The sequence below is a fragment of the Argentina silus genome, assembly GCF_951799395.1.
Source record: "Argentina silus genome assembly, chromosome: 5".
NCBI lineage: Eukaryota > Metazoa > Chordata > Actinopteri > Argentiniformes > Argentinidae > Argentina > Argentina silus.
The window spans coordinates 8,301,457-8,320,087 of NC_139659.1; the positions used below are offsets into that span (position 1 = coordinate 8,301,457).

At 43.8% G+C, this 18,631-nt stretch overlaps 1 protein-coding gene across 1 annotated transcript in view; it reads right to left on the minus strand.

Moving 5' to 3' along the window:
* unc5da (unc-5 netrin receptor Da) overlaps positions 1 to 17,176 on the minus strand; it is a gene marked incomplete at both ends in the record, with an annotated part of 108,241 nt that extends 91,065 nt beyond the window's left edge. The window contains one exon of the mRNA XM_083669996.1: positions 17,092 to 17,176. Coding sequence (XP_083526122.1) covers positions 17,092 to 17,176 — 85 coding nt within the window. The remainder of the gene's footprint in view (positions 1 to 17,091) is intronic.
* Between the last annotated feature and the right edge of the window lie 1,455 nt (positions 17,177 to 18,631).

The window sequence follows — 18,631 nt, forward strand, 5'->3', positions numbered from 1 at the left end:
GCACGCACGCACGCACGCACACGCACACGCACACGCACACGCACACACTATGAGACCACACACACACACACACACACCAGGGGAGGCTGGTAGAGGTTGAAATCGGAGGACGGGCCCCTCGTCATGCATGGAACGGTATGAGGAATGGTCTCATCATCGTGCTTCATCATCGTGTTTGATACAATTCATCATTCCATTACATGCATTACAATGAGCCTGCCGTCCGATTTTTACCTCCACCAGCCTCCCCTGAGACACACACACACACACACACACACACACACACACACACACACACACACACACACACACACACACACACACACCCGTTCTAAGCCCTAGAGACACTGCCATAGTGTTTCATCCTGCCTGCATATGCAGTGCGCCAACAACAACTGATTCATGAATTAATAAATCTAGCAGATCACAGAGGTCTATTCCAGACAGATATCAAATGAAGGGTGACTCGGGATCAGGGTCTTTGAATCCAATTGTATCACATTCTATGTAGGAGAGAAAGGATCAGTTTCAGTGAGGCATAGCAGACAAGGACAGTAATGCCAGCAGAAATGTATATTTAGACGTTTCAGACCTCCCCGAGGATTCAGACTATTTCCAAAACCACTCGATATGCCGACTGCAGATTGTACAGATTCCTTGTCTCATATGCTAGGACAAAAATGCACTCCAGCACAAAAAATATTCACTCTCTAAAACAGGAGAAATTTGATTAGAAAATTACAACATTGATTACAACTCAAGTAGGTCAAGTACAATAGTGATCAGCACATTCAATTAGATTAAATACCTGATCAATCTAAATGTACAGAACGAGAGACAATTAAACAACACCACTTGTGTTGTTAATTAACAAGGCAATGCGAATGCAAACATACCAGACCAATCTACCCCCCTGACCTTATCATCATAGCTATATCTACCTAAGTCATCCAGATCAATACTTTAGCTGATGTTGAAAATCACTAACACCGACACCACATCTATCCAATCAGTCTTTACTAATAAACACATTCAATTTGCCCCAATCTATCCAATTAATCTTCCTGATCAATGTGCGCAAATTTGTTTCAACAATCTCCTACCAAGTCTGTTTTTAACATGCACACTTCAGTGTACAGTACAGTAGCTCCTAACTCCACTAAGTTATATAATGTAGGCTTTATCACTCCCACGACTTTTTAGTCCTTGACTGAGGTTGGCATCAAAATGGCCAGCTAATTGTATTTAGATATATTTATTTCTTTTCAAGTCATTTGAATTTGAGGTTTCAAAATTTTGAAATCTGATTACGTTTGTCTCGGCATTTCTAATGTTGAATATTTGAATAAAAGAGAGATATACCTTTAAAACACACACACACACACACACACACACACACACACACACACACACACACACACACACACACACACACACACACGTTATGCCCTTTCTACCTTCCATGAATAGCATCTCTATCCATCAGAGATGTTATGAAACAGAGGCTATCAGCGTCATCCGTGGTGAGCAGAGGAGAGGGTGACATTGAGGAATGGAGCCGCCGAGGGCTCTTCGCCCGACCCAGCTGCTTGAGCCTGTGAGTCACGGGGTGTGTATCGGAGGGTCAGTGCTGCCCCACACAGAGCAGCCGGGGCAACAGAGGGCAAAGCCACGAGTCACACCACACTAACAGGGCCACTATTGTCATGGCACCAAAGCTCTGAGTAATAAGGATGATCAAGCTGTGTCTGATGCTCTCTGTCACGTCACATCACATCCCACTGTCCTCTACCGTTTCTGCTGATATGACCTCGGGAACTACCGAGCGTGTGCACGGGTATGCTGTCAGGTTCGGTTAGCATTAGACCTCAATTTTATAATATCGACTTGACTATATGACTATATGTGAGAGTGTAACGTGAACAATCTTCTGCAGTGTGTCTACTGTACAACACCAAAGTGTGTTTGCAGCCTATAGTCTTGATTTGTTTCTTCAAAGTCCAGATAAAGGGTGATGTACTGTAATCATTGCCCAAGGTTCGTGAAACATGTGAGACACAAAGTACAGGGAGAAAACAGTATATTGATCATTTGAAAGCCGAAAGTACACTTTTCTGTATTTTCCTGCTATTTTGCTTGAACCCACAGTGAAAGCTGTGCAGACCTAATTCTATCCAGCTTCCTGATGGGACACATAATTGTGCACTTTTTCATTCAACACATTTTAAATACCATGAGACCACAGATATAGCCAGCATATTAATGAATATGAATATGAATGAGAATTCACAATTCTGGCATGGCGGCTCAAAATTGCGCTGTGTTGTATTCAGCAGCCTCTTGATTCCCCAGTTTTTAATTTCCTTTGGGCTGCTGACAATGAGCTTTGAAAAAGTTACCCCGTCACACTTCCTCCCCTCTTTCTTCCTACTCCAACTCCTGTACCGAGCTCACAAACGGGACTTCAAACAGCAAGAATTAGTTGCTCGGTGGCGTAGGTGTGATGGAGAGAAATCAACAAAGCTGCACTCTGCTCTTTGTGCTACCTCGGCTAGCTGGATGAAAACAACAACGCTCAAATCGGGGTGAGGTGCAAACCTCCTCGGAGCAGAGCGTGGAGAACTCTGACACGAGAATATTTAAAAAGGAATGGCTCGGAAAGAAGGCAGGCGGAGAGAAGGAGCCAGAGAGAAGGAGGAGGGAGATGCCTCCAGGACATAACCCTTACTCATCCTCCCAACCAAAAAAAGAACAAAAATGAGTTGGAAAAACAGAAAGGAAACAGTGGTGGGGGAGAGGGCACCTTGCGGCCTCCCACGCCCAGCAGCTGGCAGCGGGAGGCGGGGGTGCGTGTGGTCTCTCCGGGGGGAGTTTCAGACACACGGTCGGATCGATGAACGCCCTGAATGCGGATCAGAGCTTGACATCTCCCTGCGGCGTTGGCATTTCCTTGTGAACTCCCATTTCCAACCCCACACAAGTAAATAACATCAGAGATCCGGCAACTCGAAAAAGAAGGAGTGAAACCACTACAAAGGAGGATCTAAAGATATGCCTAATTAACTGCTAAGCAAAGTTAAGAGAGCTCTTAAATTGTGAAGTGGGAATTTGGTTAGTGTGATGTAATGGGTAGAAGTAAAACAGATCATCATCACAGAGATGATGTCGGAATGTGTCTTTTAAAACATGGTCTTGAAGGTCATCTCTTGCTGTTTTTAATTTCTGCTCATTTATGCCACTTTGATGGGCCCAGTTGATTCCATATGCATTAGGGAATTTGTGTGTGCTTCCCTCATCAAAGGTATGGCAACCACAGCTTATCTTCTCAAACAAATCTCTACAAAGCAATACGTTTCAGGTCAAACAAGGCACAGACGATCAATAGTAATCAGTTGATTGATAGCAGAGGTGAAAGAAAACAACAACTTCAAAACATATATTTGTCACCAATGGGGCAGTTCTGAAATGCATTTGTTATGGCTCCTCTGCTCTGAGTAGGCAAAGCACACTGAATCTGATCGTGCCATCATTAATCTTCTAAGCCTCTGTGAGTGTGTGTTTGCTGTAATGAAGGAGAGAGGGTACAAGGAGGGACACAATCATTCCTTACCATCCTCCAAGACAAGGCCACACCTGCTATAGGCAAAAAGACTGATATGACATACAAATTGATGGCCTTGCTCTCGCCGGTGACAAAAAGCAACACCCGGTCACCATGCAAAACATAACAGATTCTTGCTAATGTCCTGACATTGAGGTAGCCGCTGTAAAATCAATATGGAGGTTTGGAGCATCGACCACAGTGTGGGAGAGGTGAATGCATAACCACACATTGTCATCCATCAACAAAAAAAAAAAAAATCATAAACAAAGCGAATAGATGTATGGTGACATTAATTTCCGTTCTGCATGGAAAAGAGGGTTGAGCACACCATCTTTCTTGGCGGGCAGGCTCGTCCTCCAGTTTTAGAAACCTATAACTTACAGTTGGACTATAAATGTTTTTCTGCTGTGTGGTTACAGAAAACAAGGGACCAATGGCCCATAACTTGCATACGAGAAGCAATATTTATGCATTCAGTCATATTCTAAATTGTCATCAATACTGTACTGTAAAGTATGTGGTTACTTTGGCCATGTGCTGTACTGGATGCATCCTTGACATCCGGTGTCTCTGTAGGTCCTGTATGGGTCATGTGATCAATGTGGTGGGGGGGAGAGGGGGTGGATTGCAGGTATCCTGGATACATTGTATGAGAGGAAAACATGCCTGGTGATATTTTTGGTCCAATTATCAGTATGATTTGACCTTCAGACCTTTCTCTGCCTAAGGGCTGTGTGGGCGTCCAGGTAACAGAGGTGGCCAGCCATCATAAACTGTTTATTGCAGTTGTTTATTCTTAGCCTTTTCTTAAAGGTTAGAACACAAGGCTGTCACACTTGATACCCATCAGCTCCCTAAAATGTGTGTCAGGGAGTAATACAGATGCACCATGAAATAAGAGCAAGCAGATCGCTAAGGAGCTAGCTTCATTTCATCGTCTTATCTCAGATACTGTATTAGTGTGGCTTTCTGGCCCCCATATCCCGCAGTGAAACAGCTCAGTGTTCTCAGAAACTATCCCAGCATTCATTTCTATATGAGCTCATCTGGGCTTCAGAGGCAATTTCTTTGCAGTATGTCCCTCTTTTCAAATATGAACCGTGCTACTTTTCATTAAATAGTATACGATCTCCAGTGACCATGTAAATATAGCGCTACCAAGCTGCTAAGCTATTCATGCTGCAGTGGTACTGTACTGAGTGATTCAGTGGGTGATATTATCATAGCAGATACAGTACACCCTGCTGAGCTCCTGTATCTTCATCCTTAGGAGGATATTGCAAGGTATACGATATTAGTGTCACAAAAACATTGCAGACAAGGGTAATGTGAACAAAACTGTCACTTTAGTTGAAGTTACCCTGAAGCTCAGATAGTTACAGGTGTACAGAAGGTTTGTAGGAACAAGCCGATAGCCATAGAACAGAACTATCATGCCATTCATTACCAACTGTTAGCCGTGGAAAAGAGTGCTGTTCAATGACTCGTAAGGCTTTGAGCAACAGAGGCAGCGACCTCAGGCACACGTTCAACAATAGAGGATGCTTTAAATATACAGTGCTAATTACCGGCCTAATGGGTAGGATTCACTGTGATTAAATATTAACAAAGATTAGACATCTTAGGAGCTTAAGACAGCTACTGCTGTTGCATTGTTAAACTTTAATTTCCTCTGTTTTCGGTTGCTCTTAAACCGTCCTAGGATCAGCGGGAAAATCTGGATTGGTGGAGGATGGGATCAAGAATTTGGTTTTGACTCGATTTGATGTACATTCACAGGACGTGTGACAAAGGTTGTGATACTACACCTGTACAATAGCAGGTTCAATTCTGGACATTGCAGGCTTTTGATAACTGGGCGACTTTGATGGTGAACATAGAAGGTGAACACAGAAGGTCTGTGTCAGTGAAATTCCCTTGCTCTCTGTGCATCGAGGCTATAGCCAGCTCCCCACATCTCTTAGCATGCCACATTCTTCACACACTCCGGTGCTAGGCATCAGGGGTGGCTGGGGAAAGGCCCCGCAAGATCAAAGGCTACCCCCCATGCTGAGCCCCCATCTCTGGGTTCGTGAGCAGAGTTCACAGGGGCGAGAACCAGAGAGGCTGGGGGAGGCACCAGGCTCCCCGAGCCCCAGCCCTCATTTCAGAGGCACTGGGTAAAGGTTAATGCTTTCCTACCTGCAGAGGAGAGGGAAGGAGAGGAAACTGAGGGATGGGGGGGCATCAAAGCTTTTTAGGATGGGTTCCCATAAGCTAGGACTCAGGGATCTCACTGTCTGGAAAACATCCCTTGATCCCGGAGAGAATCCCCCCCCCCCCCCGAGTTTGTTTCAACAAACAGAAACGTCACTGAGCGTGTTAGCTTCAATTTGCTTCAAATCTATATTCACTCTAAGCACGTCAAGAACTCTGGCTAAATCCTACACTTACAAGGAAGCGCGTTTCACAAACAAAAACATCACATCACTATATATTTGCATATCACCAAAGACATATATAGCAGCTTTATATTAAAATCAATTGAAGTTTGAATTGAAGTGCAGTATGAGATCACTCTGATTTTGGGTCTACTGTATGAGAACATCTCCATTGAAATTCCCTCATATATCTCCGGCATTACACAGAAGGTAGCTGAGCAGACCATGGCCACATAGAGCCATGAATTTGATGACATTGCTGGGGAAAAATAAAGGCAGCTTTTGGTTTTAGAATGGAAAGAGCTATCGGACAACAGAAATGCAGATCCTGCAGCACAAACTCAATAAAAAAAAAAAAGAAAAAAAAAGAAAAGCCAAACGAGATAAATTGACTCACAAAATTACATTTGAATCACGAGCCACAGCAGATTGACTGGGTTGAGCCTGTGATTCGGAGCCTGTGGCCATTCTAGATCCTGCACCTGTACCCCGCTGCTCTCTCCTCCATCAGAATCAACAAACCCAGAGCATATAGAGTCACCAAGTAGAATTGTAGTATTCTCTTCCCAACTGTTACATCTGGTTTGGACACAACTTCTCATTCAATGGTTTTTCTTTATTTTTATTATTTTCTACCTTGTAGATTAATATTGAAGACATCAAAACTATGAAGGAACACATATGGAATTATGTAGTAAACAAAAAAGTGTTAAACAAACCAGAATATGTTTTATATTTTAGATTCTTCAAAGTAGCCACCTTTTGCTTTGATGACAGCTTTGCACACTCTTGGCAAGGTGTGTCCAAACGTTTGGCTGGTACTGTATATACATACATATATATTCCATGTAATGCAGGGATGGTGGATATCTTCAGAAAAGTGAGAATAACCTTAATTTCCCCACATATTGAACCAATGGACTATCAGGCCACACTACCTATAACTCTGCGGGGGATTGATATATATGTAGTAAGTGAAGTCTCAATCCTCGTAAAAAGGTGTGAGGCCCGAACAGACAACCATAAAGCATGTGTCTCAAACAAGCACCCTCCCACCACTTTACAACCAGGCTCCATGCTCATGTCATCATGACTTTAATCAAGTAATCAGTATACATGACAGAGCCAAGTTGGCACAGAGTCAGCTGTTTGGTGATGCAGTCCACATCACTGCCATACTGTGGCATAGGTAAGGCTCCTGGGGCTTTCTAGATGTGTTTGGAGAGGGCATCAAAACACAGCTTTTTATGAGAGGAAATGAATGAGAGTGGGAGAGAGAGGGAGGAGGGTGGGGAGGAAGAGATAAGGAAAGAGAGGGGAAGATAAAGAGAGATAAAATAAACATTGGCTAATGTCCAATGTAGAATGAAATATACGCAAGCGTCCACCATGAGAGACTGCTGATCCTGAAAATCAACATTTGGTGTGCTGATGCTAGATAAACACCAATATTTGCCAAGCCTTCTATTTGCTTGAGGTTGGTAAACATTGGTGGATATTCCGCAATGTGGGATTTAAGGCAAGCAGATAAAACATATGTGTGATCACATCTAGTGATCAGAGCTCAGTTAGGCGAACAAATATCTAAAGTGCTACAGTACAGTATACCCTTAAAAAATACAATGATCAGAAATGATGGAGTGATAGGTGTGAGAGCATAGTGACAGATAAGGTACTACAATGGATTGGTATGAAAAAGGAGGGAAAGAGAGGTAGAAATCAATGCCATCCATAGCCTTAATTAGACCTCATGGGATCTGTTGGTCTCTGGAGGGTGACGCGCACACACACACACACACACACACACACACACACACACACACACACACACACACACACACACACACACACACACACACACACACACACACACACAAACACACAAACACACAATGGAGGTCACCTATGACCTCAGCTTCCACATCTAAACACTCAAATGGGGAGCAAAATAATGATAAAAAAAAAATATATATATATATATATATGAAGACAGAAGGGGAAAGCAATCCTCCATGTATTGGCAGAATCTCATTTTGGAAATAATTGGCCCGTTAGCAGCGTGCAGCATGTCATTACCTTTTCATTAAAGAGACGGCTCTTCTCGGGATTCACCTCCTGTGCCACGGAGCGGGAATGGGAGCAGGAATGGGTGCAAATTAGCCTAATGTAGAATTAAGAGGAGCGTGAGGAAGCGGCGGGCTCCTTGGCCCTCTTCATGTACACATAATTCCCTGCTTGCAATCACGGAAGGCTATCACACATGAGCTGCAGCATTATCATCCTATCCAGGCTGACTATAAACATGGGAGAAATCCTGGGTAAGTTGAGCAGAGGGCACTAACGCCTGGACTGGCTTTGTCCTGTGTGGGCTGGTTTGCTAAGGTATGCAGCCGCGGGGTATTAGCAGAATCTATACATGGCAGCTAAATGCTATCACATGGTGGCTACACTACTGTATAGTCTACAATGCTACTATATTGGCTGGTAACTTGCTCTTGAACAGCATCTTCAAACCTACAAAAAACATCCCTCACATGGCGGTGGTGAGTAAGGGGACCATCTGACTCTTCCATGAAGGGGGCATGCAGGGGGCAAATGCTAAAACAGTGCAATGTAAAGATTCCCCCTGAGATGAGTCATAGTGTCAGTATTTTATCTCCTGTCTGAAGAGCACGATGGCTCCGATGGCCTTTTAAAACAGCCTGCTGGTGGGTTATTAAACACTTTGGGAAACGCAGGTCTGCAGGGAGAGGGCCAAATGTCAACAATCGGTCGCCGTGGTAATGTGAGGGCTATAATAAACACTGTGATAACCTGACAAGGAGGATATAAAACAGACACACAAAGGTACACACATACACACACACACTCTCTCACACACACACACACACACACACACACACACACACACACACACACACACACACACACACACACACACACATACACACACACTCAAGTGTAGGCTCAGTAAGGCAGCCAATTCCCTGTGCTCTGGAAAAGGTCAACTGCTTGCAGTGCTGCTCTGTACCATGCTAAGCTGAGCTGAGCTGAGCTGAGCTAGGCTGCGCTGGCCTGAGCTGGGCTGAGCTGGGCTGAGCTGGGCTGGGTCCACCCATCCCATTAGGGTATCCTCTTCCCTCTTCCCACCCCAACTGCTATTAATGAAACATCAGTAACACATTGATAAGAAACAAATACTGTTTTAACAAAAAAAGGTGCCAAAGTTCCATGGTGAAAACTACCTTCAAAATGGGAGACTTTCTCTCTACTTCTACTTCCAGGTCAAATGTGCTGTGGTGAACACTCATTGGGTTTGATTATGGAGTCCCGGTGTATTGACTGGCTATGGATTGTGTCCACTCCGCTTCTGTACGGTTTGGAGAGCGAGCACTTCAGGGCCCTTCACAGGCGTTCCTTAATTAGTCCCCTAAGCGAACACACACAAACTTCACGCTGGCAGAGGAAGATTACACCGAGGGGAGATTCCCCCAGTGTCCTCTGCCGAAGCTGCTCGCCATCGATTGGCTCACTCTATTACTTTCGTTTCAGTTTTTTTTCTTTCCAAAGATTGCAATCAGGTCGGACAGTCTTTGGGTAAACCACACAGGTGGAGATAAAGAGAGGAGACAGAGGAGAAAATAGCTGGAACAAAAGGCAGATGACTCAGGTCTGGCTGCAGGGTAATTGGGTTTTATCCCCTCAGTTTATCAGGGCCTTGTTTTGGATTACTGATATCCAACACGCATGCTTTAGAGAAGAAAAGGTTACCTGGACGCTAGCCGATTTCTAGATCATTTAGAATGGACTGATGGCATGGCATGATGAGGGTGTAAAACTTCACAAGAATCTATGAGCGGAATTCAACGTGGTTTATTTCACCATTGTGATGAAATTCGTATGAGGATATGCAGTATTTGAGGATATATCATTCAGCTAACAAATTAGCGCCAATGTCAGCCCCACAACTGTTAGACTTAACCTTACATGCTGGTCAGGTCACAGTATTGAAGGAATATATAGAGGTAGCCACAAATAAACAGCCACAATAAACAGCCACAAACATTGAAAAGCTGGTCTTTTCAATGTTCACATTCCAATTCAAGGCCTGTTCATTTCAACTTGACATTTCAATTTGAGGTGTGTTTGTACTATTCATTGTGGTGAATACGGGTCTTGTCAGTAAACATGTAGAAGTGCTGTTTGGAGAGCCACAAACAAACTGACACTTACAAGAAGAATCATGCAATGAGAAAACATACCCTTTTTTCCTCTAATATGCAGTGTTTTGCAACTCATGCTAGCATCACCTCTGACTGCAAAGCAATGGTGTTCCCAGCCACCGCCGATGGCGATTTGACATCGCTAGTAACCTCATGACTCTGCAGTATAAATGTTTATCAAAAATGCATGTGGGCCATGGCTACCTGCGATGCGGGGCATGCCACTCAAACAGCTCAGATCACAGAAGGGGATGTGAAGATGAAATGTAAACTTCGGGGTAGCAGGGTGTAAATGTTAACTTATTCAGAGGTCGTCCTCTGCCTCGCTCTCCTCCCTAAATAATATGCACATACTGTATCAGAATCTTGCTTCTGTGGCTGGAGGCTCTTTGTCCTCCGCTCTGGAGAAGCAGTGGTTTAAACACATAAGATGAGATAATGCAGAGATAGGCACGGCCCTTTATCGATTCTGCTCCCTGTGTTGTGAAACAAAGGTGGTCTTGGATGAGTACGGCCGCATCGATGAAAACAATAGATGTTATCTGTCTTCATGACAAACAGGAGTCCTTGGTTGAAGGAGAGCCTCATCAAAGGTAACCTCTCTTTACATAACCTTGCTTTGCCATTGGTGCTCAAACGGATTGAACAGAAACACTAAGCGTCACACATCCCTATAGACAAACAAATTTAGATTCTGCTGTTCTCCTCAATATGCACATGCCTATAGATACGAAAACCAGGAATATCTCTGCCTGAATGAGAGCAAACAGTGGGGTAGGTGGCGGGCTTGCATTACCATTTTACTTTTAAATGAATAGTAATTTGTTTTCATTTAAATGTAAATCAGAAGGAGCAAATTAAATTATGTTGTCACTCCTAGCTGGAGTTAACTAGCGCGGGGCCGTCCACCGACCACACTCAGCACCACAGCCCCCCGACCCAGCCACTCACTGACGGGAGAAACAGACGAGTGTGTGGTGAGCTCCCTAGGGTTTACACGGTCAAAAGCAATGTGTCTTCGCACGGGTGGCCCCCCCACCCCTCTCTATTTGAAGTGTGGTTATCGTGCTGTAGCAGGGTTTTGTATTCTGTATTCTGATTAGAACCATAATACATTCTGGTCGCAGACACAGGCAGAGCATACAGTATACGAGAGAGAGAGAGAGAGAGAGGGAGTGTGGGTGGGAGAGGAAGAGAGAGAGACAGAGAGAGAGACAGAGAGAGAGACAGAGAGTGTGGGTAGGAGAGGGAGAGAGAGAGACAGAGAGAGAGACAGAGAGTGTGGGTAGGAGAGGGAGAGAGAGAGACAGAGAGAGAGACAGAGAGAGAGACAGAGAGTGTGGGTAGGAGAGGGAGAGAGAGAGAGAGTGTGGGTAGGAGAGGAAGAGAGAGGGAGAGATAGAGAGAGGGAATGAGGGAGACAGCGTTATCTGGAGGGTGAGAAGGAGGGAGGGAGGGAGGGAGGAGGTGCAGTTGCAGTGAATCACGGGGCTGTCTCTGACTCAAACAGCTGCTGCAGACACAGGTGTGCCTCTCGTCCCGTTGTGTTCAGTCTCCCATCTCAGCAGGGGGCTCGCTGTTATACATCCGACCGCTAAAATATTAGAACAAAAGCAAAACCTTCTGTGGGAAAAAATAAACTGCTAACAAAATGGCTATACAGCAGGGCCAAATCACAGAATACAGGTTTTCTGCTGTAAATTAAGAAAATATGTACTGCAGATGCTTAAAGAAGATATGAAAATCAAAATGACAAGTATTTAATTGAACGATTAAGTAAATGCACTGCCAGGTAAGAGTTTTAGTTGCGCATTCTGAAGTGCATGTTCTAGCGCTAACGGCTAATCTTGGACGCGCATTTTAAATGCCTCCATTGAATGCTAATATTGCATTAAGCATTTTCTGCAGTGTTGAGCATTTCTAATTTAGCTGAAAAGGGAGACAGGCATCTTCAAAGGCCCTTGGAAATTCACTCCCCATTTTATTGTAAGTAAGGAAGTGCTTTGTCGGTTTTACAAGGCTTCCGCCTGGGGACAGGAACGCATAGGAGGGTTCATCCGCCAAGAGGGCCTCTTAAATCCCATTCTGCACCACTGATACTCACAGAAACACCAATCAGACATTGAGGACAGACAGGCAGCATGAAATATGTATGGACGTGTCCATCCATGGCTTTGCATGTCCTCCCAATCTGTCCTTCCACACATCCACGCCAGAGAGAGCACCCCTCATTGGAACTTACCAGATGGGGGAGATGGGGAGATGGCAGGATAGATGGACGCCACCTTGCCAGGCATTCCATCTCTTGGTTTCACCACGGTTAGTGGTTTTGAAGAAGCATCTGTTTGAGAGTCTCTCCTCTCCTGTCTGTTAAGACAGACACAGGGAGCTAATCTGATTAGCAACAAGCTCTCTCTCTCAGACATTGCCAATACCATATGCGTAGATTTCAATTTGCAAATCTCCCCTTTCTATTTGTAAATCTGCATCCATCATTGGCTGGTGTATCAGTCAACACAAACTTTGAAAATGCTAAATTGTAGAAAGCTTTCAATGTAGTCGCAATCAGTAGCTAGACTAGCTAGATTCAAACAATCTGTGTGTCCAGGTCATATAAATAACCATTACATGATATTAATGTAATGACATTAGGAATATTGGCTGATATCTCAACATGGATACCTGTGTTGTACTGTAATAACATTGGAGTCATACAAGGCTATTGAATCTATGTGATGTTTTATTACTAGTTTGCTGTAGTGTATGTCAATATGCACAGTCAAACATTGGTTGACTGTGGTGTTGATGTTGGAAAAACCATAAGACCCAGAGGACTCACATCTCCCATATAGAGAAAGGTGTCAATGTCGTCTAAGTGTATTCTTATTGATCTATCCAGGCATCTTTACTTTCTCCAGACCAAGACTAAACCATCCAAACAGACACACTTTTTTTTCACTAAGCCTCAAAATCATTAAATATTTATTTGCTTTTGATTACTCTCGAAATTCATTCGTCAGGGAGCGAGATGACAGATGCTCGCTGCTATTGACGAATGTTGCCGTGGCAATGACGGATAACATCAGATACCACAGCATGCCACTCTCCAACCCCCCTGCCTTCCCCACCATGCCTATTCCTCCTATCTCTCCCTCCCTCGCTCTTTCCCTTTCCCCCTCTGTCTCCGTCCTTCCTTCCATCAGGTGAGCTGAGAAATGGCTCCGGAGCCAAAGCATTTGTCACAGCAACAATCTGCTGAAACTAAATTACAGTGACAGGAACTGCAAGGTAAAAAAAAACACAAGAAAGGGAGGGATATTTATGAAACGAAAGCAGTTTAGTGTTTCACATCGAGGGAGGGAGATGGGAGTTGAGAAAGAGAGAGAGAGAGAGAGAGAGAGAGAGGGAGAGAGAGAGAGAGAGAGAGAGAGAGAATGAGAGAGAAGTGTAAGGAGGGAGAGAGGGGAAGGAAGAGGATGAAGGAGGGAGGGGGACAAAAGAGGAACATAAGTGCTTGACATTGAAGTGATCATTAATGGTGTGAATCTTGCCATTGTGGCAATGCCCTTGAGTTAGCCAGTGAGGCAGTGAATGGTGAATTGTGGATGGGCAGTTATCTCCAAGGCTCTCCTTTCAGCGCTGTTAAGAAACGCTTGACAGCAACATGAGCGCCTATCGAAAGGAGAGCTCCAAGGCTGCAGATACAAGGCTGAGCAGCAAATCTGCAGTGAAGTGAAGTGACAACACTGAGGCTCCTGTTCTCCAAGACACACATGAAGAGAGACACATAGGACACATAGGACACATAGGACACATTGGACACGCACGCATGCATGCACGCACACACAGCACACGCACACATGCGCACACACACACACACACACACACACACACACACACACACACACACACACACACATACACACACACACACACACACGCACACATCATGGGAAAATTATGCTCAAAATTTGGCATGACAACTACGACAACTCATCTAAGCCATCAAAAATACCCCAAGGAGATGTCAAATGAAACACAATCCACTGACAAACAAGATTACATTAATCCACAAATCCATACAGATCCATATTAAAGCAAAGCATTAACCTCAGATTACAGCAGGCAATCTGAGTCCCGTTGTTATTTTCAAGACCTCTCTCCCACCCCTTTTGTCCCCCTCCCTCCTTCATATCTCTCTCTCTCTCTCTCTCTCTCTCTCTCTCTCTCTCTCTCTCTCTCTCTCTCTCTCTCTCTGGGTTCTGCTCAATTCAATCTCAAGGCACCTCAGAATACCACATCCTGTAGACAGCTCTTGAGCTATTCCAAACCAGCCTGTTTTGTCCACTCAGCCTCAATGAAGGATGGACAGCCTATTACAGTATCAGGGGCCAGATAAAACATCTAATTCCTGCTTCCAACATGGCCACACACACACTTAAAGATTTCTTTCAAACTGGCTACTAAAGCCCATAGCCTACAGGCTAATATAAGGATGTAAAGTATTGCGTTGTCAATAATGAATACTATTAATTACTAACTGAACAAACTGTGAAATGTGGTTCACTACAGTACATGTTTGGATTAGTTAAATATGAGATGTTTGAGTATTTGTTAAAAAACGAACAGATTGTCTATTGCTTGACCATTACTGCATGAAAAGTAGTGGCAAGAAAGAGACAATTGGGAGATTCAATATTCAGATAATTGCTTCCCTTTGAAAGATACAACACTGAATACGGGCAATATTTATTTTACATATTGTGAATATTGCCCACCACAAGTTCTCCAAAAGAAAAAACAACTTGAATCCCGGCCATCCTCTCCATATTGCACTCGTGAATTCCTCTCATGTGAAAAGTCAGTTAAATCAAAGCGGTGGCTTGAGATACGGGGTAGCCATATTTGGGATAAATAAAACATGTACTTTGCACTGAGGACTCCATAGCCCTTTATTCATGACTCTCACCATATCAGATGGTGAGTTGCAACAGAAACATCAAAAGCGTGTCAAACCTACCACTGTGTCTCTCTCCTCAGCACAGATCACTCCATTTCTATATACCTGCAGGCAATGTCTCCCATTGTGCCTCTGATATACAGGCATCATGAAATAACTACACACAACATGGAAACAGGTATAGAATATTAGCACCCAAGGCTATAGTGAATGCACACAGTAACTGATCATATTATCAATGGCGTTGATATCATGTAATATCCTTTATGCAGAGGAAAGGGAATTCAGGGTGAAAGCTGTTGATGCCAAGAGCATAAGAATGAGGAGAGCATGTACTGACAGAGTCAAAATGACAATAAAGGTTATTTACAAGCTTGAAAGGATGGATTTAATGTTAGTTTTGTATTCATGAACTTCAGTAGACCACACCACATCCTTACACAGTAGATCTCCTAACCAATTGCTTCAAGTCCTAAAGCTGAATATATTCCAAATCTAAAATTTATATTATGCAAGTTCAAGTTGATTTCCATACTTGAGATGCAAAAATCTAATCCTCAAGGCTAATTCACTAATTGACTTGCAAATTGTCCATTGTAAGAGATGGTATAAGTTAAATGGATTTCAAGAGGTCAGGGTTGATTCAATAGGGAGAAACCATTAGAGAGCATTGCCAATGGCCCATTGTGAGAGCTAAACTGTACGTAAGCAAGCCAAATAACTCAAATAAGACCAGATGGCTATTCATCCATCATCAAGGATTTGGCACTATACTTCGCTATACAACCGCTGAACATGCACAAACTCAGGGCAATCAATTGCGTCCGAACAGTGAGAATCAATGATGATACAGCGATCCATTTAGAACCATGTTGCGGGATCTGAACCCCCCCCCCCCCCCTCGTATTAAAACGTATTAGAACGTATTAAAACACCTGTTCTTTTCTCATGTCACCGAATGGACAACGGAAGCGGTGTGCGCCGTGCGCAATGCGCTTTAAAGCCCAAATCACGTCTCCCAAGAACCATTGGACCATCAGCCAGCCTAATCTCGAGTATTTGGTGATTAATTGGGTTATTGCTTTGCCAGTATACTGATGAATGTACGAAATAAACGTGACGTGCCCACCACTAATGTTCCAGTTGCGCATAACGTAAAAAACAGTTCATGGCGTATTTTCTTTGATAATTGGATGCAATAAACAATAACCTGCAAATCAAATCATGGAGCATAAGTAATTGTTGTAGGGCCTACCTAAAAAAAAAAAAAGAAGTGAATCTGAGGTTAATCGAAGCTCAGTGCCATAGGCTACAGTACAGCAAATGCCTGTTGCTGATGGGGGGTTCACGTTACAAGACCGAGTCCACAACCGGTGGCGAAAAAGATGCTTCTTATTCCCATCCATGAGGACTTGTGCACAGGATCAGGTGTCACTATCTAAAATAGTCAGCTTTCGGTGAGATTTGCTGGAAAATTATTGCATAGTGCAACAATTAGGCCTACGCATGCATTGCGGACTTCTGTGCACCATCAAAACTTTGGAGACGGGAAGGATTCGAATTTGATTCAAATCACTAGTCAGCGCAGGTTCGTAGTGGCACTTAAAAGTTTAGAAAAATAGTTTAGCTATTTTATCATTTAGAGTAATAAATACGTATCAGCACCAAACACAATGCCAATACTACAACGACAATCATGCGTTTGACATGATTATGTCATGATTTGACATGAGGCTACATCAGTCATTAGCCTATAGTAATTAAACAGTGTTATGGTGGCTGGTTAAAGGCAAATAATCAGTGCTATTTAGGATAAATAGGTGGAGTAAAACACGCAGCCATACAATGGTTTCACAGGAGTGACTGAATCTGATATGTGCTTACCTCGCGCCACTGTGGCCGGGACCTGCAAACCGAGAAACAAGAGGATGCCCAAACTCAAGACGCATCCTCCTGAAAACTGTCCCATCACTGTCACTGCTCCGGTCGTCTTCCTCCCCATCGGACCCAGGGATGCTGCGCGCGGGTCACAAGCATTTGCCGTCGTTGACCGTGTCACCAGTAACAGGTTACCCCGCACCGGTAACGTTCACACCGGGGCAGCCTGTCGCCGTCTCAGCCTTGGTTGGCGAACCACGGCATCTCGGCTTCGCAGTGCGGAGAGATAGCGAGCAGTGTGTGTGTGTTTAGGCGGTCGGGTAGCCTGTGAGAGAGAGTGAAATAAGTAAACGGCGCCAGCCAATAGCTCTCAGTTTAAGGGCGGAGAGAGAGAGAGAGAGAGAGAGAGAGAGAGAGAGAGAGAGAGAGAGAAAGAGAGAGAGAGGGGGATACATCGCGTGTCCACATCCCCAGTTGACTGAGTGGAGTCCTCTGAGTATAGACAGGCTCTGGAGCAGTAAGGGATAGAATCCAGATTGACCACAGAGAAACCACAGATGACCACTGCGTGAGTCCGTTTAGAAACACTTATCACAATCGTCTATCCAGCATTTCAAGTGGCGTCATTTTAAGTTGACTGGACCTTGATGCAGGCAGCAGCCTGTCACCAAATGTTTTTATTTTTTTACGTGAAAATGACAGCACAATTTGCTGTCAGGGGTGGTTAGAAAAGCCCCATAGAACGATGCCTTTTTAATGTAATTATCAACACAGTGGCACTCCTTTGCAGATGCATCAGGTGAGCCAAAGATTTTTAATTTATTTATTTGTACATATATTTCTCTCTTGCTTTGCCAGCTTGGGTCAGTTGGCTATGTAAATATAGTTGGTGTCTGTGTCTATGCCTTCATCAAAACAGAAGCCTGCTTTACACACACTACATGTTCCTGCTGAGACCATATATACTGGAAAATGTATGCACTCCCTGCAATGTAAGTCATTTTGTATAAAAGCGTCAGCTAAATGACATATATTATTATATTATTATTATTATATTACTATAAACATACAGTATAACTTCATAGTCTGTCACAGGTGCTGTACATCCAGTTTTTAGAATTAGCAAATGTGTGTTGGGGTATAGTCTTAACCACCATTATAGGACAGGACACAATTATAGGCAGTTATAGAGTTCTGTATGTATACTCCCACCTTCCATATACTTGAAACTCTATCTGTTCCAGTAACCAATCCATCACAAGGTAGACATTGTGGCATTGTGTGAGTACTGTCGTCAGCACTTTGCACGTCTTCACAACTCGTAACTGGTTGACATTACACAAGCGGATGCATATACTAGGAGCATACTGTAGCATCAACACCTGAAAAGAAAACCTAGCTGCGTCAGTATTCCATATACGCAAATCAATGCTATTCGACCTTCTGAAACACAATTACCCCATTCACTGAAGATCCAATGGTTTATTTCCCAGTGTTCTCATTAGGGGTCAGTCTGTTAGGTGGGGTTAAGTGCTTGACAGCATCT